The sequence below is a fragment of the Puccinia triticina genome, chromosome 16A, assembly GCF_026914185.1.
Source record: "Puccinia triticina chromosome 16A, complete sequence".
NCBI classification, from domain to species: Eukaryota; Fungi; Basidiomycota; class Pucciniomycetes; order Pucciniales; family Pucciniaceae; genus Puccinia; species Puccinia triticina.
This window is the reverse complement of record NC_070573.1, coordinates 2,831,517-2,858,373: the sequence shown is the minus strand read 5'-3', so window position 1 is coordinate 2,858,373 and position 26,857 is coordinate 2,831,517. Positions and strand designations below refer to the sequence as shown.

General features: G+C 47.6%; 6 protein-coding genes across 6 annotated transcripts; 2 read left to right on the top strand and 4 right to left on the bottom strand.

Moving 5' to 3' along the window:
• Positions 1-2,342: 2,342 nt before the first annotated feature.
• On the bottom strand, positions 2,343-3,343 carry PtA15_16A279 (uncharacterized protein; the record flags this gene model as incomplete). Its single annotated transcript, XM_053163953.1, has 3 exons — positions 2,343-2,455; positions 2,527-3,251; positions 3,330-3,343. 3 exons carry the CDS (start codon positions 3,341-3,343, stop codon positions 2,343-2,345), a joined length of 852 nt encoding a protein of 283 aa, XP_053027927.1.
• A 6,760-nt stretch (positions 3,344-10,103) lies between these two features.
• On the bottom strand, positions 10,104-11,131 carry PtA15_16A278 (uncharacterized protein; the record flags this gene model as incomplete). Its single annotated transcript, XM_053163952.1, has 5 exons — positions 10,104-10,168; positions 10,253-10,400; positions 10,482-10,697; positions 10,786-10,876; positions 11,031-11,131. 5 exons carry the CDS (start codon positions 11,129-11,131, stop codon positions 10,104-10,106), a joined length of 621 nt encoding a protein of 206 aa, XP_053027926.1.
• A 906-nt stretch (positions 11,132-12,037) lies between these two features.
• Positions 12,038-12,725, top strand: PtA15_16A277 (uncharacterized protein; the record flags this gene model as incomplete). The annotated part of the gene is made up of 2 exons (XM_053163951.1): positions 12,038-12,181; positions 12,300-12,725. The coding sequence occupies 2 exons, from the start codon at positions 12,038-12,040 to the stop codon at positions 12,723-12,725; spliced, it is 570 nt and encodes a 189-aa protein (XP_053027925.1).
• Positions 12,726-15,632: 2,907 nt separating this feature from the next.
• Positions 15,633-19,299, top strand: PtA15_16A276 (uncharacterized protein; the record flags this gene model as incomplete). Its single annotated transcript, XM_053163950.1, has 6 exons — positions 15,633-15,721; positions 15,802-15,916; positions 15,986-17,944; positions 18,029-18,132; positions 18,208-18,929; positions 19,022-19,299. The coding sequence occupies 6 exons, from the start codon at positions 15,633-15,635 to the stop codon at positions 19,297-19,299; spliced, it is 3,267 nt and encodes a 1,088-aa protein (XP_053027924.1).
• A 597-nt stretch (positions 19,300-19,896) lies between these two features.
• On the bottom strand, positions 19,897-21,445 carry PtA15_16A275 (uncharacterized protein; the record flags this gene model as incomplete). Its single annotated transcript, XM_053163949.1, has 5 exons — positions 19,897-20,118; positions 20,231-20,449; positions 20,547-20,815; positions 21,137-21,297; positions 21,426-21,445. 5 exons carry the CDS (start codon positions 21,443-21,445, stop codon positions 19,897-19,899), a joined length of 891 nt encoding a protein of 296 aa, XP_053027923.1.
• A 4,589-nt stretch (positions 21,446-26,034) lies between these two features.
• PtA15_16A274 (uncharacterized protein) lies at positions 26,035-26,629 on the bottom strand (the record flags this gene model as incomplete). The annotated part of the gene is made up of 4 exons (XM_053163948.1): positions 26,035-26,079; positions 26,161-26,246; positions 26,394-26,474; positions 26,605-26,629. 4 exons carry the CDS (start codon positions 26,627-26,629, stop codon positions 26,035-26,037), a joined length of 237 nt encoding a protein of 78 aa, XP_053027922.1.
• Between the last annotated feature and the right edge of the window lie 228 nt (positions 26,630-26,857).

Genomic DNA, 26,857 nt, shown 5'->3' with positions numbered 1-26,857 from the left:
TGATGCTCAGATTTGGAATATTCTTGGTCCAGCTGACACTTGGATTTGTTTCACGCTTGGAATATCCAATGCTCAGCTGTGGCCCAGGCTCAGCCAATGCTCAGCTTTGGCCCAGGCCCAGTCAATGCCTACTGCTCAGCTGTTCCTGGGAAAAAATTAGGATCAGCTGACTGTGCCACATTGAGTGCTCTGGTGCAGTCCTGCAAGCTCTACAAGTGCTGGTGGAGCAGACTTTGAGCAGCGCTGGAGTAGCTCTGGAGCAGAAACCAAAGCTGCATCATGTCACTTGCCATCAAGTGACTATTTTTTTTTCCTGGTGGGGGGGGGGGTCAATTTTGAGTTTTTCTGCTTTGTATGCCTTCCTACCCTGTATTGAACCCAGTATGACTACAGCTATTGTGGGAAGAAATTGCAACTTCTACAATTTTGTGATTCATGGGCTGGGAGCTGGACCCTTGGAATCCTCTCCCTTTATAGGAGCTAGGGGCTTTGGCAGGTCTGTGGCCTGCTGCAGCTGGCTCCAGCAAGCAGGTTGCAGTTGCTCCAGTGGGGACCCAGCAGCCATTTCCTATCCTGTATAGCCATGTGTACATGATGCAAGGCTGAAGATTACAGTGGTGTAAAAAAAATCTTTCAAATGGGAGCGGTCCCAGGAAGCAAGCTTTCTGGGATATGCTGTATGAGATGCCCCAGGCAGCACTGCCTAAACTATCAGTAATGTGTACATTCTGCTAGTTTAGCATTGTTTAGTTCTTGTCACAATGCTGTTAGTGGTAGCACCATTATGACCACTACATTACACCAACAGGTGCTCAAAGTAATACGTCAAAAGTGTAATATTGCTATTATGGTGCGGAAGATGGCTTACAAGCCAATTGAATCTGATGACAATATTAGCCCGGTTCAGATTAGGGGGGTTCACATTAGCCTGATTTCCAAATCAGTCTACAAACCTTGCTAAAAATCCACTGGCTGCTCATGCAGGGCAATGCAAGGATATTCCAGAAAAGAAATAGAGTTTCCAGCAAGACCTCATCTTTTTTTTTAAAAAAAGTGCAGATTTGATTTAACATTGTGCACTATGCACATTCATCTGGCTGACAAAAGCCGTTGTGTGGTAACAACCAGTAAATATTAATAGAAGGAAAGAGTAACAACTGATTTTCTGTGAGGGTGATACTATAAGGAAATTTGAGAAGAAAAGAGAAAAGAAAGAACAAGAAAAAGGATGGGGGTTTTGAGAAAAGAGGAAGAAGAGAGGGGATTCAGAGAAGCATTGACACTGAAGTTGAGTGGAGGTCATTGGAGGGTTCCTTTAGTGTTTCCTCCCCGCAGAGACCTCAGCTGTAAAGGCCTTGCTGAAGGGAATGCTTATGCAGTATTTTTTTAAGTTTATGCAGGAAGCGTGCATGAGATTCCAAACCATCTGTGAAAAGCAGTCAAAATCAGGCTCATGTGAACCCCCCTATTGGATTTTTGATGCTTGTTCTATCACAGCTCCTGTTACAGTTTTTCCGCCCTTTTCAAGCTGCCCAGATCGTTCTGGAACCAATGTTTCTGAGAGTCAAAAAATTTGGCCAAAATTTATGATAAAATGAAAAGTGGGCTCAAATGTGAACTAGGCTATTGATGAGACCAGTAGTTCATCTTGCCTGTCAAAACTGGATACCTGATTGCAAATAGCGTATTTACTGGCTGATTTTTGATTGGGCAATATTACACACACACACACACTTAGGTGCTGTTTGGTTAGATTGTTATATGTCACGAATCTTTATAAATGCCTCTACTTATGAATAAACTCCGCCAATAGCTCCCGTGTGCATGGTGTAAATTTGCCCTTTGTGATGTATAGCAGGGCTTTATGCAAGAAGCTGGCTCCAATCATACTTCCCACTGTTTGAATAGTGGGAAAACTAAAAACCGTGAAACTGTTCCAGACTGTTCCTCAACAGATTTGGGAACATCTGGGTGCCTGGTCCAGCTAAGCTTACATGGAATACCTCAAGTTCAATGAATAGCCCGATCGATGTCATCCCCAAACGGGCCAGTCTTTTAAGCAGATTAGCCCCCTCGCCTGGCATCAGGTTTTAATGTTTTATCATCAGAGTCACAGCCAGTGATCTGCCTTTGTTCAATGGAGCATTTTATGGGCACCTCTCAGGATGAATCAAGGGCGTGGAGTTGCTCAGGTGGCGTGAGGCTGGAAATTGCATGAACACAAGCTACACAAAGGATGTTTTCTTGCGGCGTAGATCGAGATCGCAAGAAAGCTGGAGAGCCGGCATCGGAGGTGGCTGTTCCGGCTGGATATCGGGAGAGAGCTGTGTCGGCCCGCAGCCTCACTCTTTCACCAGGTCACGTTTCTTCTCAAACCAGGTCTCGTTTTTGAGCCGGGCCCATTCCTTCAACCGGACGACCAGCGAATCCAAGTCGTCTATCGCCGGCCTGACATCTACCACAAAAGGTGTTGCTGTTAACTGATGTTACTATAGTCGGCAAAAGCCAGGGGGGGGGGAGACCAACCGAAATGGAAGACAGGATTGCCGTCTTCGTCGGTCCCGCCGTTGTAGTAATCGATCACGTATCGACAGAGCTTCGATTTCTCGACCTGTTGGGCGTCGCTATTGCGCAGATGTTCGCGAGAGATCGACCAGTCGTGGCGGTCGAAGGGTTTGACTGGGTTGTAAAGGTTGGGGAAGACCATCGACAGGAGGATGTTGAAGCGGGCCTTGGGCGAGAGCTCGTTCGGGCGGCCTTGGAACTTGACCAGGGTGATTTCGGGCTGTGTGCGCGGGGGTGCTGTTGTTTCTTCTGATCGTTGTTGCTGCTGTTGGATCGGGGTGGTTGATGAGGATGGCGGATGGTTGGGCTTGAAGAAGTATCTCGATTCCCACCGTAAGACCTCGTTCCAGACGGCCTCGTTCATCCAGTTGTGGATATCGACCATGATCGGGATGGACTCTTCTGGCGTCTCCCATCCCTTCCGGACGAGTGCATTATAGAACTGCTGTGGGGAGGGATACACCCAGGTTTCCTTCTCCCCGGCGGTACTCGGGTCGCTCTTGTGGGCTGGACATGAGCTGATGTTCGAGCTGTCCCCGTCCTGGGAGGGTGGACGAGGGATGGATGAGAATGTGCGTTCGAGTGAGAGCTTTGTCCTCTGTCCTGGTGCAGGTGTTTGGGCGAGTTCTGGGATATTGTTGCTTTCGTTTATCTTTTCGTGGGCGTCGTTCGTGTTGCTGCTGTTGCTGACTTGGTGGATGGGACATTGGCTGAGTCTTCCGGCGTCCTGCTGCTGCTGCTGTTGTGCTTGGATGGGTGTTGACTGTGAGCTGCCCATGGTGTGGTGGATGGTGAAGGGCTTTCGTTTGTGGCGGAAGATCGAGATGGAGCTGGCCAATCAGGGTGGCCGGGTTCTGAAACAGCACCCAAGTTTCACATCTCCGCAAACGCCCTCCTTGATGGGACCAAGCTGCTGTCAAGTAGTTTCCTGCAGTCACTAAAAGCTTTTGTGAGCTGTGCACTCAACATTTATCGGATCCTGGAATTCAAGTTGAGGTTTTGATTACATTTTGCTCTGAGCAAAACTCCATAATCATCACCTCAGCTTGACCTGGATGAGAAATGACAGCCTGAGCTGTGTTGGGCAGGAAACCAAAACTTCACCAGTGCTCTCCACTCTAAAGCAGTAACTCACAGTGGAAAACAGCTTGAATCATTCAAGCTTACATGAGTGGAATCACAATAGATGGATTTTCCCGTCAAGATCTGCGGAATCTAGAGCTTTTGGGTCTAAACCAACATTCATTTCCTCTTTGACCCTTTAAATTTAATCAAAAAACCCACCTTTCATTTCTGCCTGTCATTTGGTTAAGCTTCAGCTTCTCTTGCATTTACTGTTGTGAGAATAAAAGCTGGTAAGCCGGTGGAAATGTCCGCTAACCACCTTCTTCAAGAATATTAGTGTCCGGGCTGTGTGATTGTTGGTGACTCGGCTCCGCACTGCTACTATCTGCTAGCCTTCAGCGCTCCTCTCTGAGCCTGATCTATTGCGTAATAATCCGCAAGTGAATAAAGCTCTGCACTCCGTAAGCACAGAATCCGCAAGTAACTTCTGAAAGTAAAGATAAGGTCACAAATATATCTCCTAATACTCTAGTATGTTGTGATGCTAAAACCGGGTTGGGGACCCAAATTGTCCGCACGGGTTTGCGGAGGATGCGGGCTGCGGATTCCGCAAGGCTGGCGTGGAGCGGCACAGTGCGGAAAATGTTCATGAGGCGGTGTGCGGGGCTATGTCAACGGCGCGGCGGCGGAGCTGGACTCAACTTAATCAGGCCTGTGCGGACTGGATAGTATAGGCTGTGACCGGGGGAAGCCGTGGCAGCCAAAGTGGGCTATGTCAGCGGGCGTAGCTGGGGCAGAGGCGGCGAGTGGGATCCCGGCATTGAAGGCTAGACAGGGGCAAGGAAGCTAAGGCAAGAGGAGTCCGACGGTGGGCAATGACGTGCGGCGACGTTGACAGAAGATCCGTGTGAGAGCGGAATGGGCGGATGACGTGCGTGGTTGTGGGAGCAGGGCTTGGCGTATGGCATGCGTGAGAGGCAGGCGGAGGAGGGTGGTTTTCTTTCTCACATTGTTTTTTTTTTCCTTTTTGTACGGAGGGGAGGGGAGTTCCCCCCCCCCCCCATCAATCCATCATCTCAGGTGGTTTTTTTTTTTCTTTTGGGGACGGGCTTTTTACTTCATTCTGGTTACTCTGATACGGATTCTTTACGGCGGAGTTGTTTTGACTTGCAGAGTTGTCTTTTGTGTATTTTATGGCGGATTTTACGGTTTATTGCGGCTTTTCTATGTGTCTTTGAAGTGAAATGATGAGTAATCCGTAAGATGATAGGATAATAGGATAAGGAAAGAGAAGAGAAATCCATGGGCCCTTTTCCCTGTCCTTCCCTCCACGCACATCGCCGTTCCCACCTGATCCTGCACATCTGACACTTTCCCGCACTAGTCCTCCAGCTCCGCCAGCTCTTCCGCACGTCACTCTCCCAGACTCCGCTCATCTCCAATGCTTGACCTCCCACCGTCCTCTGTCCAGCCCCCCCCAGTCGGTCTCTCACCACCGCCTCCACCCCGGTTCCACCCACTGGTGGAACCCGCTTTAGCTGTTGTGGCTCACCCACTGACGCGCCGCTGCTACCAGTCCACGTGTGTAGTCCGCCGCAGTCCAGCCCTGTCTTTTCCGCTCCAATCCGCAATCCGTGCATTCCAGTCCGCGCGTGACTTTCCGTAAGCTTTCCTAGCGTGCTTTTCTGACATCATCCTCAGTGCTTATGTCACCAGAAAGCACTCTGCCTGGGCCGCTCTTGTGCATTCCCGCCCGCGCTATCCCCAAGTGGACATTCTACCACGCTCACCTATATAAATCACCACACTGTGTTCTTGTGTCTTTACCTCTGCTCTTAGGTTAGAGCCCAGTGGTTATCTTTCTGTGTTTCTCATCTACTGATTCACTGCAAGTTGACTATAGAAGTATGATCATGGTGGTCTTAATTCTTCAAGTTTCCCTTTTTCAGTATCTTCACCATAGATAATGTAAATCTGGAATATCAGATTTTGCAGGGAAATCTGAAATCTGGAAACTGTGGATAGTTGGATTGGAAACCCAGATTTTCCCAGATTTTGCGGGGAAATCTAGGCATATCTAAGTTTTGGGATGATTCACCAGGGAAGCTTTGGGGGCACTCCTCAGGGAGTTTCACAGCTCAATTTGGTGTTAGTTTTGGTCTGAACTGGGGCAGAAGTGCTCACAATGTGATGTTAAATTGTTTAATTACTGGGCAAGAACTATAGACCAATCTAATTTGGAGTGAAATCAGGTAGCTCTTGCATCACCACTTTTTTAAATTGGGGCAAGCTGCCTTCATCAAGTATACATCATGCCTGAAACACAACTGCCTAGAATTGGATAAAAAAAATATCAGAAGTGCAAACATGTTTAGTATTAGCACAAGTGCAGGAGAACCTTTATGCTGTGTGGGTACATGAGGGTGACACAGTTCATAAACCACTCAGCCCCAAATGCCCCTCTGGTCTGAAGTCAGAGTGTAAACGGGTTGGGTTTGGGTTGAAAAACAGCACCTGAACCTGACCCAACATTTAGCGCAGGTCGGGTTGGGTTGGGGCAGATTTTAAAATATGCTGCCCAAACCCAACCCAATGTCATACTATTTTGGGTTGGGTCCGGGTTGGTTTGGTTTGGGTCTTGGGTCGACCCAACCTCAAAGCCCCAAACTTGACTGTTGGAGGTGTCATAGTCGGGTCGCAGGCTGACCCAATTAGGAAATAGGCTGCTTGAACCCAACCCAACAATTTTACAAGTCAGGTTGGGTTGGGTTCGGGTCATGTCATTTTCTTTAAGAATGTGCCCAAACCCAACCCAAAACCCAACAGGTCTTGGGTTGGTTTTGGGTTGGCCTGAACCATTTACACCCTGAGTCTGAAGAATGTGTGATTGTTGTGTGATTTGTAACCCTATTGTATGTGCATACAGTAGGGTGACAAATCTCACAGTTTTCAGACCAGAGGTGATTTTTTCCCAAGTAGATGAGGGTAAAATTTAAGAAAAATTCATTGGTAACTGCCCTGATGGACTATGATTTGTCACCCTATTGTACGCATGGACAATAGGGTAACAAATCACACACCAATCACATTCTGTTGAGGCCACAGCAACAGGTACATGAGAGTGAAATGGTTCCAACACCATTCAGATTGATGTCACCCTCAAGTACAAATAGTGTGTGAGTGGTGCTTTAAACTTTAGTTCAACTTTGGTTACAGACACTTTGTGTTCTGTGGTCCAGTTTAGTTACTACTGAGTTACAGAGTTCCAGCTGAGTTATGGACACTTCATATATAGTTGTATATCATTTCATGTTTGATTACATATTGTGTTTTGAATAATGCTTTGATCTTTCCTCAAATTTTCTAGTTTCGTTATGTAGTAACTTTATTTTAAACTTCACACCAAACTGTAAAAGCTACACCCAACTTTAAACAAAACCTTGAAATTGACTTCCGCCCAGGATGTCTTTGTGTCACAACCCAGCGCTTGGCCGGCCCCTCCCTGCCCGGCCCATACTGGCAGAGGGCAACGGCCGATGCTCATGGTCTGTGGATGGTAGGGTAAAGAAAACACTCCGGTTCTGAAAATGAACTCGGTATTTCTCTAACCCAACTTTTTCACCCCCTACTGGAGGAAATTGGCTCCGGGGGTGGATTTAGCCTTGGGCCTCATCTGACATCTGTCAAAATGCACCATGTGGAAAGGATATCAAAAATATGGAGTTGACCTTGTTCAACAAAACCGGAAAAATTGACAAATCATCCAAGCTTTATTCAAAACACTATATGGTGTTGCAAGCCCGTCTGGGCACTCACCAAAGTTTGGCCGAAAAAAGGCCAAGCGCGCGTGGCCAACCCTAAAGCCCGTCTGGCCGATCCTCAACCCCGCCTGGCACACTCCCAACCCCCGCTTGGCACATTGCAAAGTGGGCGGGGTTTGGCACAAAGCCCCACTGGGCCAATTTCAAGTGAGGGTGCCACGCACGCCAAACGATGTGCTGGCCATCAAGGAGAGAAGTTTCCCTTCTCGATGGTTGGTCTACAAACTGGTCATTGAGAAGGGAAGACTCCCTTCTTGATGATTGATACAAGTATTGACCACCGCGAAGGGGGTCTTTCCTCCCCAATGACCAGCCTACAGACCGGCCATCAAGAAGGAAAAGCTCCCTTGTTGATGTCCGATGTGTGATGTCAAGAAGGGAGAACATTTCCCCTCCTTGAGGGCACATCGTTCTTGCCTTTCAAGGCAGAGACAAGGGCGGGCGTCTGATGACCGGCGTGTTGCATGCCAAGTCACAGATCCCATCGGCCCAGAGCTTGATCTCGGCCAAGCGGGACTTGGCTGTGTGCCAAGCTCTGCCCCCCGCGCAACCTGCCCAATCAAGCCCGCTGGGCACATACCCAACCCCCGGAGGCACTCGGCCAAGCGGGAGTTGGGTATGTGCCCAGACGCACTTGCAACACCATATGTGATGTAGTAGACATTGCACCCAGTTATGAAAAAAAATCAAGGTAGGGCACTCCCCAGCCCCCCAAGCTGCCCTGGTGTCAGGTGACTGAGCCCAGATTTTGCTGCAAAATCTGGAAAAATCTGAGTTCCCAGATTGACAGGAAGTCCTCCACTTTGGGGAAGGACCCTGGAAACCCCCGATAAATGAGTGGCATGAAAATGTATGAAATTTTGCATTTTTTTTGCAAAATGGTACGCACAAAAATGGTATGAATTGGCTGTGAAGCCCAAAAGGGTACGCATGAAACACCACATAAATGTATGAATTTCCAATGAAATTCAGGTAAGTTGGCTAAAACCCCATTCCCCAGTGCCCCCCGATGTGTGAATTTAGGCAAAATTGAGGATTTTACATGCCACCCATTTATAGGGGGTTTCCAGGGTCCTTTTGGGGAGCTTTGGGGACCTACATTTCCCCGTGAAATCTGAAATCTGTTGGCTCAGCTCTGACTTTCCAGATGTACAGGAAGTCTGTCTTGGGGGGCTGGATCCGACGGCGGAAAGCGCCGTGCAAATCCAGACTGTTTCCGCGCAGGAATTCACCATCAGGGAACAAAGAAGGCAAGTGAGAAAGAGACAATTGGGGTGTCAATGAGCTCGACTGTGGTGGCGGAGCGCTGCCTTGGACGAGGAAGCAACCAATCGGATCGGCATGTTGAGCAGAAAAGACGCCCGTTCCTCTGGAGGCCAATCCCAACCCTAGGAAGTCCAGCCTGACAGGATCCGACGGGCGAGACCGGCCGATTCCACATCGGAAGTCGTATGTTTGTGAATCGCCGGCCCAGACCCAGTCCTTCCTCCAACACATAGATGTTCTCTGGATGTGTCCGGCTCGAGTAAGTCCTGTTCTTCAGGATTCTACTGTCAGCCTATCCGTGCATCCATAAGCAAAGAAAAAAAAACCCGGCTGGGGCGCGAATGCTTTGATCTTGGACTTGCAGGAGGCTCTACCTACCATCGTTGGGGTTCTTCGCCTTTCTTTGTTTTGAAAGACAAGCGAGTAAAGAGCCATACATCCCTTGCCCGATGGGTTCATCCAGCGAAATCTTGGAGAATTAGAGTCAGATCGGCACGATTGATCATATCGTTTTCCATGGGACATATCCTTTCCAGATTCCGATCCAAAATACATAGCAAGCTTCTTTCGTCTTTCCGCTTCTGGTGGTGTAGTTGTTAGCCCTAGCCGAGGTCTAAAGACTGTGACTACAGAGGCTCTGTGTTTCTGAGCCCGATAATCAGTGCTTCGCCTGTTTTCATTCATCTGGATTGACACAAAGCTGGCTTACACGTGTTGGTATAGAGCTGGATTGCGAGCGGGTTGATCAGTGATCAGAACCTGAGACCATGACACCGGTCCAATACTTTGACTTGCAATCTGAGGACTGGGCACTGGTTAGATATCCATATGGGGCTTGGTTGTGTCAAGGAAACCTGGACAGATACCGATCATTCAGCTTGGTCATAGTCAGAGTACTTCCTAGTCGGAGTCATCCTCTGATTTGCAAGGATCTAGCGGTCAGATTTACGACGCTACGCTCACCTCACAACTCACGTCGACTCATAAATAAACAGGAGAGCAGTTCTTGGAGTGCCTGTGCTAAGAAACCAGCCTGGCTGATCGGACCCAAAAAACGACAAAGTAGGGGGTACATCTCGTTTTGCATATTTCTGGATAGACATGAGCCAGGTCTTAGGGTATATTACATCACGAGTCGTATTCATTTCTTGTTTTAAAAAAGAAAAGGAGACGTAGGCTGGAAGCACGGGGAGGACGGAAGAACAACTGAGTTGGGAGCACACAACACAAAGGAAACTTCGCCCGGCGGGCGGGGTATGAGATGTCTCAGAGGAAACACTTAGGATCGATCATCTTCGTCTCGTGGACTCAAGAAAGAATGAGAAAATAAAAGAAGCAAAGACTCGAGACTGGAGCGGAATCGGATGAGCTGGTGTCGGGGGGAGATTAAACTCGCAAACCTTGACAGGCAACCCGGGCCAGTAGCTTAGTAGCTATTTCCAGCGAGATCACTTAAAGTAGTACGCTTTTTTAATCTCAGTTTAGTTGGCGGCCGTCATAGTAAAAAATAAATGGGGGCGCGAGAATGAACATACCTTTAAGGGGGTTGATGTCAACCGTCTTCAAGACAACTTTGCCATCTGCGTCCTTCCCAGTTTCTGGGTCGGTGTTGACGAGAAGACCATCGCGATCGATGATGATCGGGTTTTGGTCGCGAACTTTGCAGATATCTTCAAAGAAGTTCTAAGAAGAAGAAAAACCCAACAATCAGTTTGGTGAATTGGACAAGAATATCGAAGAACGTGAATGTAGAAAGATAATTACGCGGCATGGAATGTCAGAGTCCTTTCTGAAGACAGAACAAGTGAAGATCGCCGCATCACTTTCGCCGGCCTTGACGTCCATCGTGTTGTCGATCTCGAATCGTGCATAACGCAAGGGTGATCTGGGGCTGGTCGTAACGTTCGTCAGAGGGACGAAGTTGGAGAAAGTGAGCGGGGATCGGACGGTGACTGAAAGAGACGAGTGGATGGCTTCCAACTGCAAACCCCAGCAAAACAAAATTATCAATTTCTTGTCCGATTATTCAACTCAAACATAAATCGTCGGTTTGAAGATTTTGTCTTACTCCGACGTATTGCTTTTGTTCTTCGAACGATTTCAACATCTTAGCGAAAATGAATTCGATCGATGTGAGCACTAAGTTACGGGTTTGTCGACTGGTAGGTGTATAAAAATGATTGAGACCACATGTTTGGAATGATAAATATTCAAGCAGCTCTCCGTGTTTGATCTTGATTGATATCAAGAATGGAATCGAGTTCTCCCTTCAAGTGTTGGAAAAGAATAGTGAGAGTGTTTATAGGTACTGACCTGAGGCACAACAAGGCGCCGATAGAGCTAGCGGGTAAGCCCTCGAGGCACAATTCGACGATCTCCACGGGAAGCTGTTCGAAGGTTGAGTACTTGGCCATCTTTAGATAGTTCTAAGCTGTTGGCGAAGAAGGTGTTTTTTTTGGGTACGTGTAAAAACCTAACAGACTTTTTGAATGGAAGAAAGCAGGGTAAGGGGGAAGTCAGACACGAATTCTGTGGGCGCTTAAAGGACAGGACCGCACCAGCAGCAGACCTCGGGCTTTTGATTGGGGAAGTAGATGTTCCTGGCCGATGTGAGTTGGGGGAGGAGAGAATTGAAGTTGAGACAACGGCTCAGTGTGTTTGGCTGAGGAAAACCCAAGGGCAGCTGATGGTAGCCGACTGCCCAGTCAGCAGCCCAGACCCCTTCTTTGCCCAACTGGACCCCCCTCAACCCCGAAACACACCCTCCAGTTTGGAGCGCTTCCACCGCACTCTGCAGGCCGATGTCGGCACGGGGGGCGGCACATGTTGCAAGGAGAAGGAAACAATTGATTCCACTCAAAGAAGCGCTGGTCCGTACATCCATACATAGATTCGAAACGCTGAAAGCGTAGGAAATGGTAAAAAAAGGACGTGGTCTTCCGGGCTGCAGTGGAATGGCGAAAATAGGAGACCATCAGCGGCTCCGCCGGGTCAGCTCCATGAAAGCCTCCCGCCAGCTCACATCTGCAGGGTCCCTCGGTATACATAATCCCGTTTTTCTTTCGGGGCTCCATCGGTTGCGACCTCTGGACGGAAAAGACTCCTTCCCATATTGCCTGACGCCCACCCGCACGCCCACCCGCGGACTCTGCGCTCCAATAATCCCGGTCTTGTGTGATGACACTTAGAGTGAGACCGCTGTTATGCATGGTAAACTGGTCCCTCTCTTTCCTTTTGATTCCATCAGGACTGCGACTGATTCTTGGAATCATTCCCTGGATGTCTACGTATTCCTTGGGACTACTGACCCGCTCATTCGCATGGCTTGGGTTGGACAGGTTCTTTTGGCCGGATGGTTCCACTTTGGACTGTGCGTTTCTCCAACCTTCGATTGGCGCCAAACAACCAGGGTCTGTTACACGCTGGATTTCAATCCCGAAAAGTCCGCCGGAAAGTGGCCTAGGGTGTGTTCATCGGAGAGAGAACTTTTTTATTCTCATTCCATGGAGCTGTAGTGCTGACAAGGCCGAGTTTTCTCTAACTTGTCCCGGGGGTGGAACGACTTTTTGTTTTCTTCTATAGACGGTCGCGTTGATTAAAGCGAAGTGGACTGCGATGGTCGGACGCCCAACCAAGTCGAAGGGGAGCCACGGAGAGAATCAACACGCATGTCCCCTCTGTGAGCAACATTACGAGCCAGGAGCCGACAAAGTGGCCATCCTACGGGGCTGTCCACACCACTTCCATCCAACCTGTCTAGAAGAAAACTTCAATAAACAAGTAAAGGGCCGTCGTCGGATCAATCGTCTCCCGTTCATTGTCGTCTCCTGTCCCCAGCTCGGCTGTAGATACCTCTATCGAATGTACTGGCCGAACGAAAAACCTTCTTGGCTCAAATTATTCTTCACGAAACTCAAGGATTCGCTCAAGAGACTCTTCGGAATCAAGTCAACACCATACAGACCTCCAAAACGTACACCGTTAGCGGTCGATTCTGTGAAATTGTAGCCTTTTCTCCTGGTAGTCTTTTCTCCTCCTACTACATACGAACACAGTTTTGCCAAATTTAAAAAACTTGAGAATATGTTAAGGTTGCTCGTTCTTTATGTGTGTCCAAAATGTCTTGTTATAACCTGATAAAAACTGTCCAGATATTAGGGGGGTTCACAATAGAACTTTAAAAAACCTTTGGGGCTTATGATAAGGCCTTTATCATCTCCCTCTCAAGATCAGTCAAGTTCAAACTGGATTTCAGTGTCTTGATCAATATTAATTCAACATGGTGAGTTTTATTTGTATGTAGATTCAACGGTGGAAGGCTACAGTGCCCCGCATCTCTTCTCAACTACCCCGCGCCCGCAAACTTTTTTTTCCCCCCGTGATTTTTTGACCATCAACCCTATAAATCCATACAACACATTTTTGAGCTCTGTGGAGCTTGTAGAAAAGGATTTTATATAGCACATCCCTTGGGGATGTCTCCTTCAAAAGTTATCATTTTTTGGGTGGTCAAATTTGGAACACTTGCCTATATTATGGGTTTAAATGTGTGTACTATGGGTTTATAAAGTATGTTTTATGTACTTAATGAACTTATTATGTATATAAAACACTTTAAACTATATGATTACGGCATTTGGCAAGTGCAATTGGCTGAGTTCTTGCCGGTGGGAATTGATCTTTGTCAGTATTGCAAAAAAATTGTTCATCAGCCCGTTCACCCTCATTGGAAATCTCAATAAGAAAGCTTTGATTGGAATTCAATTTTTGCTTTTTGATCGTGCGGCCAACCTTCTTCCTCAGCATTGATTCACATTTGCGGCAGGCTCTTTGTGCTTTAGAAGCTTTGCTAGCAGGCGCCATTGTGAGTTGTTTTTTTGAAGGTCTCTTGATTTGCCGAAGCCAGGATGCCAGGAGACCTCACAACAACCATGATAGGGGGGTTCAAAATTGAATTTTATAAAACTTTAGAGGTCAATTTAATGCGTTTCTGAACATAATTTTAAAATTTTGGCAAGATGTCCAGAAAAAGGTATGACTGGTCAATCAGTGCAATTTATCAACTTTTTAAAAATATGTTCATAAACAGGTTAAAATGGGTCCCAAAGTTTTACAAATTTTAATTGTGAACCCCCCTAATATGTACACTTATGTAATAGGGGGGTTCACAATAGGATAAAAATAAAACTTTAAAGCTAATTTTAAGGCCTTTATGAACAATTTTTTAAAAAGTGAAGAAGTTGCTCTGATTCTCAGGGGACACCCAGTCCTGCACATCTTGCCAGATTTTTAAAAATTTGTTGATAAAGGCCTTAAAATTGACTCTCAAATTTTATTTTTATCCTATTGTGAACCCCCCTAATATATTCAAATATGTATTACAATGTATGTATAACACTTATTTCTCAGGCTAAAAGTTCTAACAGCTGTTGTACAGCATCATTTTCCCCTAGAAACATCAGAAATCATCAGAGAAAAGCCCCCGCGCCCAATTTTTTTTGGATTTTTCTCCCAAAAAATTTGGAACACCCCTGTAGGGGTAGTCGAGAAGAGGTGCGGGGCACTGTACGCTGCGCTACAAAAAGTCCACATACAAGCGCAGCGCCGCGGGTACGTGCCAAAGCGCCATAACCTGCTGCGCTACGGCTAAACGTAGCTCGGGAAAAAGCGCAAGCGCAGCGCAAATAGCGGCGCTTTTGCTACCAAATAGCGGAGCGCAAAAATGCTTTGTTTGCACTTTCTGTGCGCTACATATGATTTTACGCTACAAAAGCGTAGCACCACAGCAGCCTCGCGGTGCTACGCGCGCTTTCACGCTATAAAAGCATAGCGCCGCAGCAGACCTGCTGCGCTAAAGGGACAAAAGTGATCCGGAAATTGTGGAAGCTACCGACTTCCCCCGCAAAAGAATAGTGTAAAAATAGCGCTTCCAAAGCGCTATAAAATTGCATTGTTCGCTTTTTGAGCGCACTTTTGCGCTATTTGATGGCTAAAAATAGTGGCTATAGCTTCAAATGCTAAGCGCTTGGCCCAACAAGCGCAAGCGTAGCCACAAAAAACTGCAAAGTAGCGCAGCGTAGCCAGGCCAAAAAGCGCTGTGCTTCCCGTAGAAAAAGCCTTTCACTGTTGAGAATCTACTATCAGAGTATGAACCTAATTCTTGATCAAAAGTCTCTGACTGCTTCTTAGAACATGTTCTGCATTAGTGGTTTTACACTACCAGCATGTCTCAGTTTTGGCAGATTGTGTTAATATTATGCAAGAAATAGAAATACACAGTTTCTTTCCATACATACCATGGTGAGTTCAGGTCCTTGCTTGCTGAGTTGTTGTTACATGTGTGAAGCATGAATCAAGTGTCCCTTTTTTCTGGTTGCATACTGTGTTTTATAAGAAGGAGAAAATATTCAATTCACAAAAAGTTGCTTTGTTTGATTGGCATTTATTTCTGTCATACAATCACATGCATCTGATTAATTGAAGTTGCTCCTACTGTAGTTCAAGAAAACACGCAAAAAAGATTGTGTCTTTTGTTTGATTTTGGAATTCCTTGGGAGGTTGTTATTGATCTGAAGAGAAATGAGCAATTTTTTCCTTTGTTCCACTTACATATAGCATTGATTAAAAATTGGGTCCCGAACTCCATGCAGAAGTTGCGGGAGGGGGGATGCATTGATGTGTCCAGATGGAGCAAAAGAAATGCGTTGTAGGGGAGTCGAACCCCTGACGAGGCCACACGACCTTGGCAAGGCCCCAGTTTACCGCTAGCCTAACAACGCTGAGGTCCAAGCAGGTAAGTGGGGTTTTCACTCCTTCTCGCACGGTGACGCGTGACGCGTCTGAGTGAGCTGACACGCGCCCGCAAGACGACGATTGCAACCGAGAACAACCAACGGCACGATAACTCGCTTGGACATGTCCCCTCTCTCCCAGGACCAGACCGTCTCGGCTACCTATGTCCACACCGAAGGCGCGGTCTCGTTGGCCTACTCGCCAGACGCAAGGTGTGTTGCACGCTCCCCATGTAGATGTATTCCGCATTCGAGCGCGCCTACTGACTCCCCAAAGCGTTCTTCTGATCTAGGTATCTTTACTCCGGCGGCGCAGACGGGATTCGGTGCTTCGATCTGACGCAGTCGGTCGATGCCGCAAAGACCATCGAATATCACAAGGACCCCGTAACCGACTTGGATTGTTCGGTGAGATAGACAGTACGCTGCTTCATTCACACAAGCTGAATAGAATTGCTATCTGCCTCGCACAAACAGTTCGACTTTCTTGCCTCCTGCTCGGAGTCTGGCGAGACTGTGCTGCATGAGCATGCGGCGTCATCAGACCAAACCCCACCATTCAAATCCCTCATCACCCGGACCTCGCTAGCCACGCGATCGATCAGATTCTCTCCCAACCAAAGGAAACTCGCAGTAGCCTCAGACGAACTCTATATCAAAATCGTCGATGTCCAGGATCCGCTGAACTCGAGTCTTTTAACCGGCCACACCAAATCGATCAAGTCCCTCTCCTGGTCGCCTGATTCGACTCTCCTAGTCAGTTCTGGCTGCGAGGGCGTCTTGAGGATTTGGAACCTCCCAAAACAAAACCCGTCTGGCGAAATCCCATGCTCGCAAGAGATCGATAATATCCTCCCACCGGTCATACCGGAATCTCACAAGTCAATAGAGGCTGTCTGGCATCCATCTGGCAAATATTTCGTCGCCCCGAGTCGGGAATCCGGACTGGCGATCCTGACCAAAGCTGGGCCGGATAATCTGTGGAAGCGTTCGAGGACCGTCTGCCAACCTGAGGAGTCCAAGCAAACCAAGCCGATTACTTCTCTAAGGTTCTCTCTGAACGGCAAATATCTTGCTACCGGCTGTCAAGACGGGATAATCGTCGTTTGGTCGACTCAGGCTTGGACGGTCGAGAAGAGTATTCAACCTGAGGCTGATTGCCCGATCACCGCCATCCAGTGGCGTCCCCAAGCCAATTCCATCGTGGCTGCGAACCAGCTTGGACAGGTCATCAACTGGCACGACGTCGTCCCATCCACCCAGCCTCCTCCCTTTAATCCTCCCTCGCTAGCAGAACCCACTCGCGACGAGGAGCACGGGGATGCTGGTCTGCTTGGAGAGGACTTCGACCCTTTCGAAGGAGAGGTTGGTTACGAGAACGAGGACTGGGTGATCGATGATCTTGATACTGCAAAGAACACTCACCGGTCAACCACAGCCACAAAGCAAAATTCATCCACCCATTACCATCAGTCTTCATCCCGAAACCCCAATCTCACGTATCACGTCTCTGCCGGTCATGCTCAAGAAGCTTTCCAACCTGGTGCGACTACCCTCAAGCATCGCTCTCTCGAAACTCGAACTGCCAGGCGATATCTGGCGTTCAACTCACTAGGCCGAGTGCATATACTCGAGAAAGAGGAAGAGAACATTGTGACGGTAGAGTTCCATGACCAGGGTCGACACAGGGGATACCATTTCGCGGACCTGTTCAAATTCAATCTGGGCTCGCTGGGTAATCTGGGTCTTGCCTTTGCATGCAGCGCGACTCGGTCGAATCCATCGGTGGTCCGATATCTGCCCTTCGAGTCCTGGACCACCGGAGGCTTCGCATTTGGGGGCTCGGAGACGATCGGGGTGGATGAGGAAGCCAGCTGGGAGTTCGAGCTCCCCAACGCGGAGAGCGCGACGTGTGTTGCTTGCGGAGGATGTGCCAATGAGGACGGCAAGATCGATCGGGACGGCTTGGCGGGATCGGGCACGGTGGCCGTGGGGACCAACCTGGGCTACGTCCGCCTGTTCTCAGGAAGTGGCATACAAACTTACGTCTGGAACCTGGGCCAGCAGATCGTCAGCTTGGCATGCAGCCATGAGTTTATCTTTGTCGTCCACCGGCCTTCGATCCTCCCCCAAAACCATCCACTGAGCTACACCCTCATGGACAGTAGCTCGTTCGAGATCGTCCAGGAAGGCACCATCCCACTCCCCAACATCGGCGTCGTTCTCTCCTGGATCGGATTCAGCCATCCGCATTCAATTCCTGCTTGCTATGATTCCACGGGGGTCCTCTCCTTCTTGGACAAGGCCCGAAGACCTCGCCAAGGCCGTTGGGTTCCTATGCTGGCCACAGCCTCGCTCAAAACTGAAGGGCAGTTGGATCGAGTTTACTGGCCAGTTAGCGTATCTGACTCTCAGCTGTCTTGTATTGTCTTCAGGGTATTTCTTTTTCTTTTTTCTTTCTTGATGTCAAAGATCTATCGCTCTTACTAACGGCCAGACGTTATTTTGCTTCATATGTAGGGAGGCGAAACCCAGCCCACTATTCCAGCCCCAATACTCCAGCATGTCCAACTCCAAATGCCACTCTTAGAACAAGATTCGCCGCAAGGTCAACTCGAAGAAAGGTGTGTTCCGCATTCGTCTATCCAAAAACATTGTTATGAGTGCCAATTCTTACGCGTACATTTTCCTTATTTTAGCTATCTACGTGGCTCTTTGATCCATCATCACCGGGCCGATCTAGCCAAGCCGGAAGATACGTTGCTGAGCTCTGAACTGAGTACCAACCAACTCGAGCTAGAGAAGCAACTTTTGAAATTGATTGAGACTTGTTGCAAGGTTGAACCGGAGCCGTCACTACAAAAAGCGCTGGACTACTCGATTTGTCTGAAGAACATGAATACATTGGAAGCATCGGTGAAGATCTGCAAATTCTTTAATCTAGCCGGATTGCAGGAAAGGGTTTCCAAGTTACGCGATGCAAGAGAGCTCGAAAACGATTTATCGGACCCATCTGGCCTCAGTAAACGGAAGTCGAAGTATGCGCATCTTGAAGATTACGAGATTATCGCCGAATCCAAATCGTCATCGAAGCGGAAAGCGAGCGATTCGGCCTTCAACGATATCTTCCTGAGGCCGTTCGAGGCTTCGTTGTCTGCTCGTCCCGCGAGGGTCTTCAACCAAGCCGACATCTTCAAAGCCCCGGCGCCCGTCCGAAGGGCCGACCAGGTCGCAGCTCAGGAGGAAGGCGAAGAACCCTGGAGAGACGAACAACTCGATCTAAGCTCGACTCTCGAAGTCACAACCGATTCTCTCATGCATGATGCTGATGATGACCTTGGAAGTCTGAACAGTAGCATCAAACGTCCCAAGCTTAGTGAATATAGTCTCAACAGTCAGGCCCAAAGTACCCCCAGGGAATGTAAGCCAGAGCTCACACAAGTTACATACCTCTTGACATGCAACTTAGTCTCGTGTTAACACTCTCTTGTCTTCCCCCCCTTTTCTTTGTAGCGACCAATCCGTTTGCGAAGAAGCCGCTCCGGCCGGCAAGCACGAACCAGTCGAACACGAGTAACTTATTCGGGACGAAGACGCCGGCGACGCCGGAGCTGAAGAAGCCGGGCAAGTTCTTCGACCGGGTGGATGAGCGGAACGGCGTCGCCAGCGTCGGCGCCAAAAATAGCCTCATCAACTCCAACGTCAAGCGCAAAGTCAAGCAATCTACTCTGTTGGATTTTGCGGCCAAACCCGCTCCTGCGCCGCCAAGAGACCAACCGAAAGACCAGTAAAAAAGGAACACAACCTTCTGCTTGTTCCCCTTTGTTGTAAATTAGTTTCCGCTTACTTTTGGTAGTGTCCTTGACCTCTTCAACGATTGTTGGTTGGTCTCTCATCAAACAGGTTTTAGTGATATTATTCAGGGAGAGTTAGATGTTTGTGGATGCATTTTTATTTATTTTTCAATGTCTCCATCAGACTCTTATGGATGAAACACCCAAAAAGTTTAGATTTTTGCAGGGAAATCTAGACTCTAGATCACCTCTGGGAGGCCCGCAGATCTTGACCGGAAGTTTAGGGTATGTAGCAGATAATTTATAAAGAAACATATTAAGTTTGGAGTTTAGATACAACCTTCCTGAACTGCGCTTAGCCAGTGGATTTCACAAAAGAATGATACACGTAAAACAGAATGTTGCCACTCGAGAACAAAACCATTAATCAGGAATTTCTAAATGAGGAAACATAGTCAAACCAAATAATTAAATTAGAAAAATTGAAGTACGATTGGTATATATCTTAAGTAAAGTTCCTATAAATTTATTAGCAAAACAAACAAGAGAAGCGCTTGATGTTTTCTCGATAATTAAACGATCCGATTTCTTAAGCTAATTTTGACAGGCTTTCGGCGTTATGGATTTCTGTTTAGCCGAATCGAGTGTTGACTTAGCATCCATATCAGGGTTCCTATAGGTCGAAAAGAGCTTATCTGTCCAAGTGAAATATTGGCCGTAGTTGCAGTTAAAATACATGTGATGGAGAGTGTGATGGGTTGGACCGTTGATGTGATTTTCTAATCTATGACCGACGATTAATTCTGAATCATGAATCTTGACAGAGCAGGTTATCGTTGTTTCATCTTCATCAGTTTTTGGGTCCGCACTCACGAAAGCCCCCAAGAAATACACGGTCCAACACGAGAGATAGTCAAAGAGAACTCACCAGGATGGTCCAAACGATAACGAAGAGGAAAGCAAAAAGGTAAAGGAACCGATGGAATGGAAAGATAAAAACGAATATGTGGTGAGGCACTGATTGTAAGAAGCCATCCAGTGGGTGGAATGCGTAAGATGCGAAGGGAGTCGGTATCACCCATTTGTGATGGGTCTTGTGAATGTGTTTATAAATGAAGGGATGATGTTCAATTCTGTGGATAAGATACTGAGTCAAAATATTGAAGCAACCGCAAAATTTCAGCTGACTGAGTAATTTTCCTGTGAAGTAAGGGAGACTTGAGGAGCAGAATCACGCTACTCACCACTGTAAAATCAGTAAATATTAAAAACAAGAAGTAGCTGAAGATTAAATAGGACCATCCGCCCCCGAAATCATAATAAAGAGTCCTCCGAAGTGCGACTGCGAGTTGCTTGACTGTGTCATCGACCAGAGGATATTGCGATAGAAGGCGTGTGGGTAGCGCGGCTCCAATCTGGTCTTGGAATTTCTCGGTCAAATTCAAGTAATCGAGCATTGGCTTGATCAATGTGAAGCACGAGACCCCTTTGATGTCCGAAACATGAGTATATACTACTTCGACAGTCAAATATTTCAAGAGATCAGCTCATCCGTTATGAAAAATCCCTATGAGCGGAAATGTTTTGAGTCGAGATATTGTAGTGCTTTCTTCATGAGGAAGGACGTGGGGCTCTGGATCTAGGTAAGGCAACGATCTGAATATGTTGGGGGAAGGAAAGCTTGCTGGTCCCCAAGAACAGCTCAGTTTCTGATGCGGACTATGGCCCATTACGAGATAACGGTTGACGAGTGATGGCTGGTACTAGTAGAAGAGTGGGGAACTCAAAAAAATGATAGTGGCTATGTGAAATAAGGAGAAAGTAGCTTGCTCACACTTGCTATGACCACGAACCTGAGCTAAATGGATAGGTAAGACCAATATATCGATCGGACCAATAGCTTTCAAAGCACACAAAATTTCCATCTTGACTTGGTTTTTTAAGTACTTGGGATGCTTTTTCAGTCGATGATCGAAGATGAAAAAGTATGACACTCTAGCGATTCCACGTCCCCAGGGACAGAAAAGTGAGAAGGACGTTAGGCTTAGTGTTTACCAGGAGAGGGAGGTGATGGCCCTCCCAACCATGAACTGACAGAAAAACGAAGGAACCCAAAGACTTACGCGCTGAGAAAGAAGTACATGAAAGAAATTCCAACAAAGATGATGACAAAGATGGAGACCGCTTGTCGAAATAGGTGCTCTCTTCCAAATCTACTTAGGCATCGGCGGTGACAAGCTCCGATATTGGACTGGTTCCGAGTTGCTACTGTTGTTGGTGGTGTTTTTAGTCCTGTTTTTGGTGGTAAGGGGAGATCGGTTCTTTTCAAGTCACGGAGATCGATTGGGAAGATTCTTGACCAACAACAATCCAATACAAGCTGATCTGCTAAGTCCAAGATGATGTCCATCGGAAGGATTGTCTTTTCCAAGAAGCTTTCACTTCAAACATCGTTGGATTTCCAGCGCGGAATATCCGGTGGCGGTCACATGATATCCGGTAAATACCCGGAATATCTGGTCGGATTCTCGGATTGGGCTCCCCACTCTCACGCCCATCGGGCCCTGTCTCGCACACATCTCAGATCATGGATGCAAAGCTGCCAACTCTCTTGCATCCATCGGGCCCTGTCTCGCCCACATCACAGATTGTGAAACTACCATAAAACCCCCAGTTGTACGTGCGACTTGCACCCAGACAATGGAGCACTTCCCTTTGATTTACACAGCCGTGTAAAGTCAGATTTGGCACTTGTAAAGCCAGATTTTTACACCCTGGTTTTACACGCACTTTTCAGGGGCTAGATCAAACCAGAACATCCCTCTCAATGGCCGGTACAGACCGGTCATCAAGAGTACACAACCCTTCCGATAGCTGGTCTGTACCGGCCATCCAAAGTACACAACCCTCTTGATGCCCGGTACAGACCAATCATTGAGGGGACTCAACCCTCCCAATGCCCGGTACAGACCAGCCATTGAGAATATGCAACCTTGATGCCCGTTCTGTACCGGTCATTGAGAAGATTCAACCCTCTCAATACCCGGTATAGACCGGCCATCGAGAGGATTCAACCCTCTCGATGCCCGGTACAGACCAATCGTTGAGGGGACTCAACCCTCCCAATGCCCGGTACAGACCAGCCATCAAGAGTACACAACCTTGATGCCCGGTCTGTACCGGTCATCAAGAGGATTCAACCCTCTCAATACCTGGTATAGACCGGCCATCAAGAGGATTCAACCCTCTTGATGCCCGGTATAGACCGGCCATCAAGAGTATGCAACCCTCTAGATGCCCGGTCCAGACCGGCCATCAAGAGTACACAACCCTTTTGATGGCCGGTATAGACTGGTCATTGAGAGGACACAGCCCACTCAATGACCGGCCTGTACCTTGAGAGGACACATCCCTCTTGATGGCCAGTACAGACCGGCCATCAAGAGAGAGGGAACCACCCTCTGGCAGATCTGTGCCGGTCATTGAGAGGACACAACCCTCTTGATGACCGGTACAGACCGGTCATCAAGGGGGTACATCTGTACTGGCCATTGAGAGGCTTGAGTCCTCTTGATGACCGGTGTTGTGTCCTCTTGATGTCCTACCCACCGGTCATTGAGAGGCATGTGTCCTCTCAATGACTGGTACAGAGGACACCTCTGTACCAGGCATCAAGAGGACACTGTACCCTCTCAATGACCGGTCCGTACCGGCCATTGAGAGGGGTCTGTACTCTTGATGACCGGTCTGTACTGGCCATCAAGAGGGATGTGTCTTCTCAAGGTACAGGCCGGTCATCGAGTGGGCTGTTTCCTCTTAAAGACCGGTCTATACCGGCCATTGAGAGGGTTGTGTACTCTTGATGACCGGTTTAACAATGAGGGATGAGGCCCGAGTTGCTGGAATACCTGGGGTTGTAAATCTGGCAGGTATTCTGGCATCTCAAGCCTGCGGAAAAGCTTCTAAAGCTAAACATTACAAGGTGAGTCAGATCTGGCTTTACAAGTGCCAGATCTGACTTTACACGGCCGTGTAAATCAAAGGGAAGTCCTCCAATGAAAATAAATGAAATAACAACAGGCCATGAACGGGTGAAGGGGCTTCTTTTTTTTTTTTTTTTTAAGTGCAGATTTGATTTAATATTGCGCACTTTGCATATTCAACTAGCTTACAAATTTAACTACGTAGCAGAACCACACAGCCTTACAATTGAAAATAGAGGGGAGAACTTGAACGGGCTTTCTGGAAGTTTGCCTTTGAGAGTTTTTTTTTTTGCTATTTATTTAGGGACTTGGAAAAACGACTCCCGTATTTTGGGAAAACAACTCCCATACGTCGGCGCGGCTATTTTTTGACCAGCGCTCAACATTGACCTAGACCCTTTTTTTGGGAGTTGTCAACCCAAAATAATTTTTTTCTGGGAGTTGTTGTGCTAATTTTTTGTATTATTTTTTAGGGTCTTGGAAAAACGACTCCCAACTTTTGGGAAAACGACTCCCATACATTGGCGCGACCATTTTTTGACCAGCGCTTGACGTCAACCTAGACCCGTTTTTTGGGAGTTGTCGACCCAAAATAATTTTTTTTTGGGAGTTGTTGTGCTAATTTTTCGTATTATTTTTTATTATTCTTAATATGTGTAAATTTTTTGTTCCACGTACTAGAGACATAAAAGTTTGAGAGCACAGAGATTTATGCATAAATTGTACCCCCTGAATTTCCTAGCAATAGTGTGTCATCAGAACATGTCATATAAGGGGTGCGCGTGGGGCTTAGTAGGAAAATGACCGCCAACCATATAACTTTTTTGTTGCACACCCAAACAGTCCAAAACTTTCAGGAATCTTTCCATGATGCATATATTTTGTGCTATAAAATTATTAGCAATAGTGTTCCATTGTACAATGATGTATAAGGGGTGCGCAGAGGGCTTAGTAGGAAAATGACCGCCAACCTCATATCTTTGAACGGGTCTATTGTAGAGCCGACAGGTTAAAAACAGCTGTCCTTGGGGTACAACTCAAAGGCCACATCACTTACAGCACTTTTCCAGTCGTTGTGCCTCATCAAAACTTCTAGGTCTTCTTGTGGTGATCTGTTGAGGCCCACTCCCCGCACTCTCTGAGTTTCCAAGATGGTGCCAAACCCAAAAGCAATCACCTTCCCAAGGAGTTTGGAGTGATTTTGTTCATCAATGTAAGCGGATGAGTTCCCTATTGGAAGGGTCAGGCTTGGCTTGTAGAAAAAGTGGAACCCGTTGGCACCCTTGAGCAAGCGGCCTCCAGCAAGATACACCTTGTCCTTATCCAAAGTTGTTGCCCTGGAGCCGTACCCAGACAGATCCACTGCGCAGTTCGTCTCCCCATCTGTAGGGTGTGTCACCACCATCAAAGACAAATAATGGAACAGACCATAATCTTGGCCTGCTCTCAGATCATTTCCACTCTGTGCATGCAGTAGTCCAAGAATTGTTGAGCACATCACTTTTAAACGATTCAAACTTAAAGTTTGGGAGGAACTCTTACAATTTCAATAATATCAAGTGGTCCCAAGGTGTACATTGGTCGGGTAGGGGATTTCTTTTGTGGTGTCAACATTCTTGCGGAAGTTGGAGGAAGTAAGACCAAAAATGCACAGTTTTTATGGGCAGGACGTACTTGGCCGCTTGCCTTGACGACTCGGTTCAGCAATTGAGCACCCACTATTTTTGTGCTCAGTTTGACTCACATGAGGTGTCCACTCTGTGTAGCCGGTGCACAACCTCCTGAGCTATCTTTGTGCTCAGTCTAACTCACATGTGATGGGAACTCTGTAAGGCATGTGCACACCCACAAACAGAACACTTGGACCTTGATTCCGAGGACCACTTGATCAAGCAGTGGCAGCATGTCAAGATGGAAGGGGCAGCATTTTGCCGACGCTCACTTGTTAATCTTTGTGATGTTCTGCCCCAGTGGCACATGTAAGCAAGTTCGGCCCCCATTCCCAGGTATAACGGCCGGTGCTTGCTTAACATTCCTTGCCATGTTGTGCCCCAGAGGTACTTCCAAGCAAGAGTGGGTCACAGTTTTGGCTACTTGTGGTCTAAAGGCGGAGATCACAGAGTTTCTGCTATACTCTAAAAATAGCGGAGACCACATGTCTTTTGGGTTGAGCAATGGACCCAAAGCGGCCTCCATTCCCGGGTATAACGGCCGGTGCCTGCTTAACATTCCCCACCATGTTCTGCCCCAATGGTACATGCAAGCGAGTTCAGGTGGCAGTTGCGGCTATTGTCTAATGTTTGCCAATAACATCATCTCAACATTTGCTGGAGCTTTATTTGTATTCCCACAACATGTCATCCGCACAGCTTTGCACCTGAGCCAATTGTGGGTTTGGGTTGGTAAGATGGGCCAAAAGGGAGCCTCACGGATCCTATCAGCCCATAAAAGGTGGTGTTGATGTTGCGATGGCCCCCTCACTCACCGATTGGGTGAACCAAGATTCTGTGAGCCAATGAATAAAATGAATGGAATATATGAACTGAGTTAGAAAGGAAAACAAAAAGAGGAAACTTGAGCTTGGGAGTTCAAGATGGGGACGGGAGCTCTTGAGGTTGAAGTTGTGACTGTGGCTTGAGTGGTTGAGGTTGAGAGGGCAGGAGCAGGATTTTTTGAGGGCGAGGCAGGCATGTTTGAGGTCGCGGCGGCGGGGGGTGATTCTGGAGAGGGTTGTGGGGTGGAGAGGGCTTCAGAAGGCAATGAGGGCAGTCAAATATTCACCTTGGATAATCTCCTGCCAATAGGCTATCAAACAAGGGTCCAAATTGTTAGCAAAGCAAGCAAACCAATAAACAGAATATGTACTTGGACTTACAGGTACCTCATCCTTGAGCTCAGAAGCTGTGTCTTTCCTGTCGTTGCTTGAAGAGGAGTCTTGATGAGCCTTGCTCCCAGAGGGTTCTTTTTTGATTGTTTGGATGAAGACCAAGAGTGATCAGCATGCCTGGCCTTGCGCTTTCCATTTGCTGAAGAGGCACCTGAGGAAGACAGGCAGGGCTGGTTAGGCAATATTAAATATTGAAGGATATGATGGGAAGGAAGACGTACCCTTGGCCCTCTGTTCCTTTGATCCGTTGGAGTCGCAGATGCCTTTGAGATGTTGAACGTCCAGTTTATGTCTGGGCCCATCTGGAAGAGCGAGATTGGTTTTGGACAAATGGCAGCCCAGGCCCGCAGCATGCGTTTACTTGCAAGAGCCATCAAACCATTTGTCTTCCAGAAGGTCGAAAGGGATGATGTCGATGAGGTTGCACTTGACAGCTGTTGCCCGGCAGCCGTTGCATTTTGGGTTGGACAGGTTAACTCTACTAGGGGCAGCCAGTGACTTGTAACAGATCCATTCCAATTTGGTAGTGTGCCAAAGCACACTCTGTTATAGGAGTGTGCCAAAGCACACTCTGTTATAGGAGTGTGCCAAAGCACACTCCGTTATAGGAGTGTGCCAAAGCACACTCTGTTATAGGAGTGTGCCAAAGCACACTCTGTTATAGGAGTGTGCCAAAGCACACTCC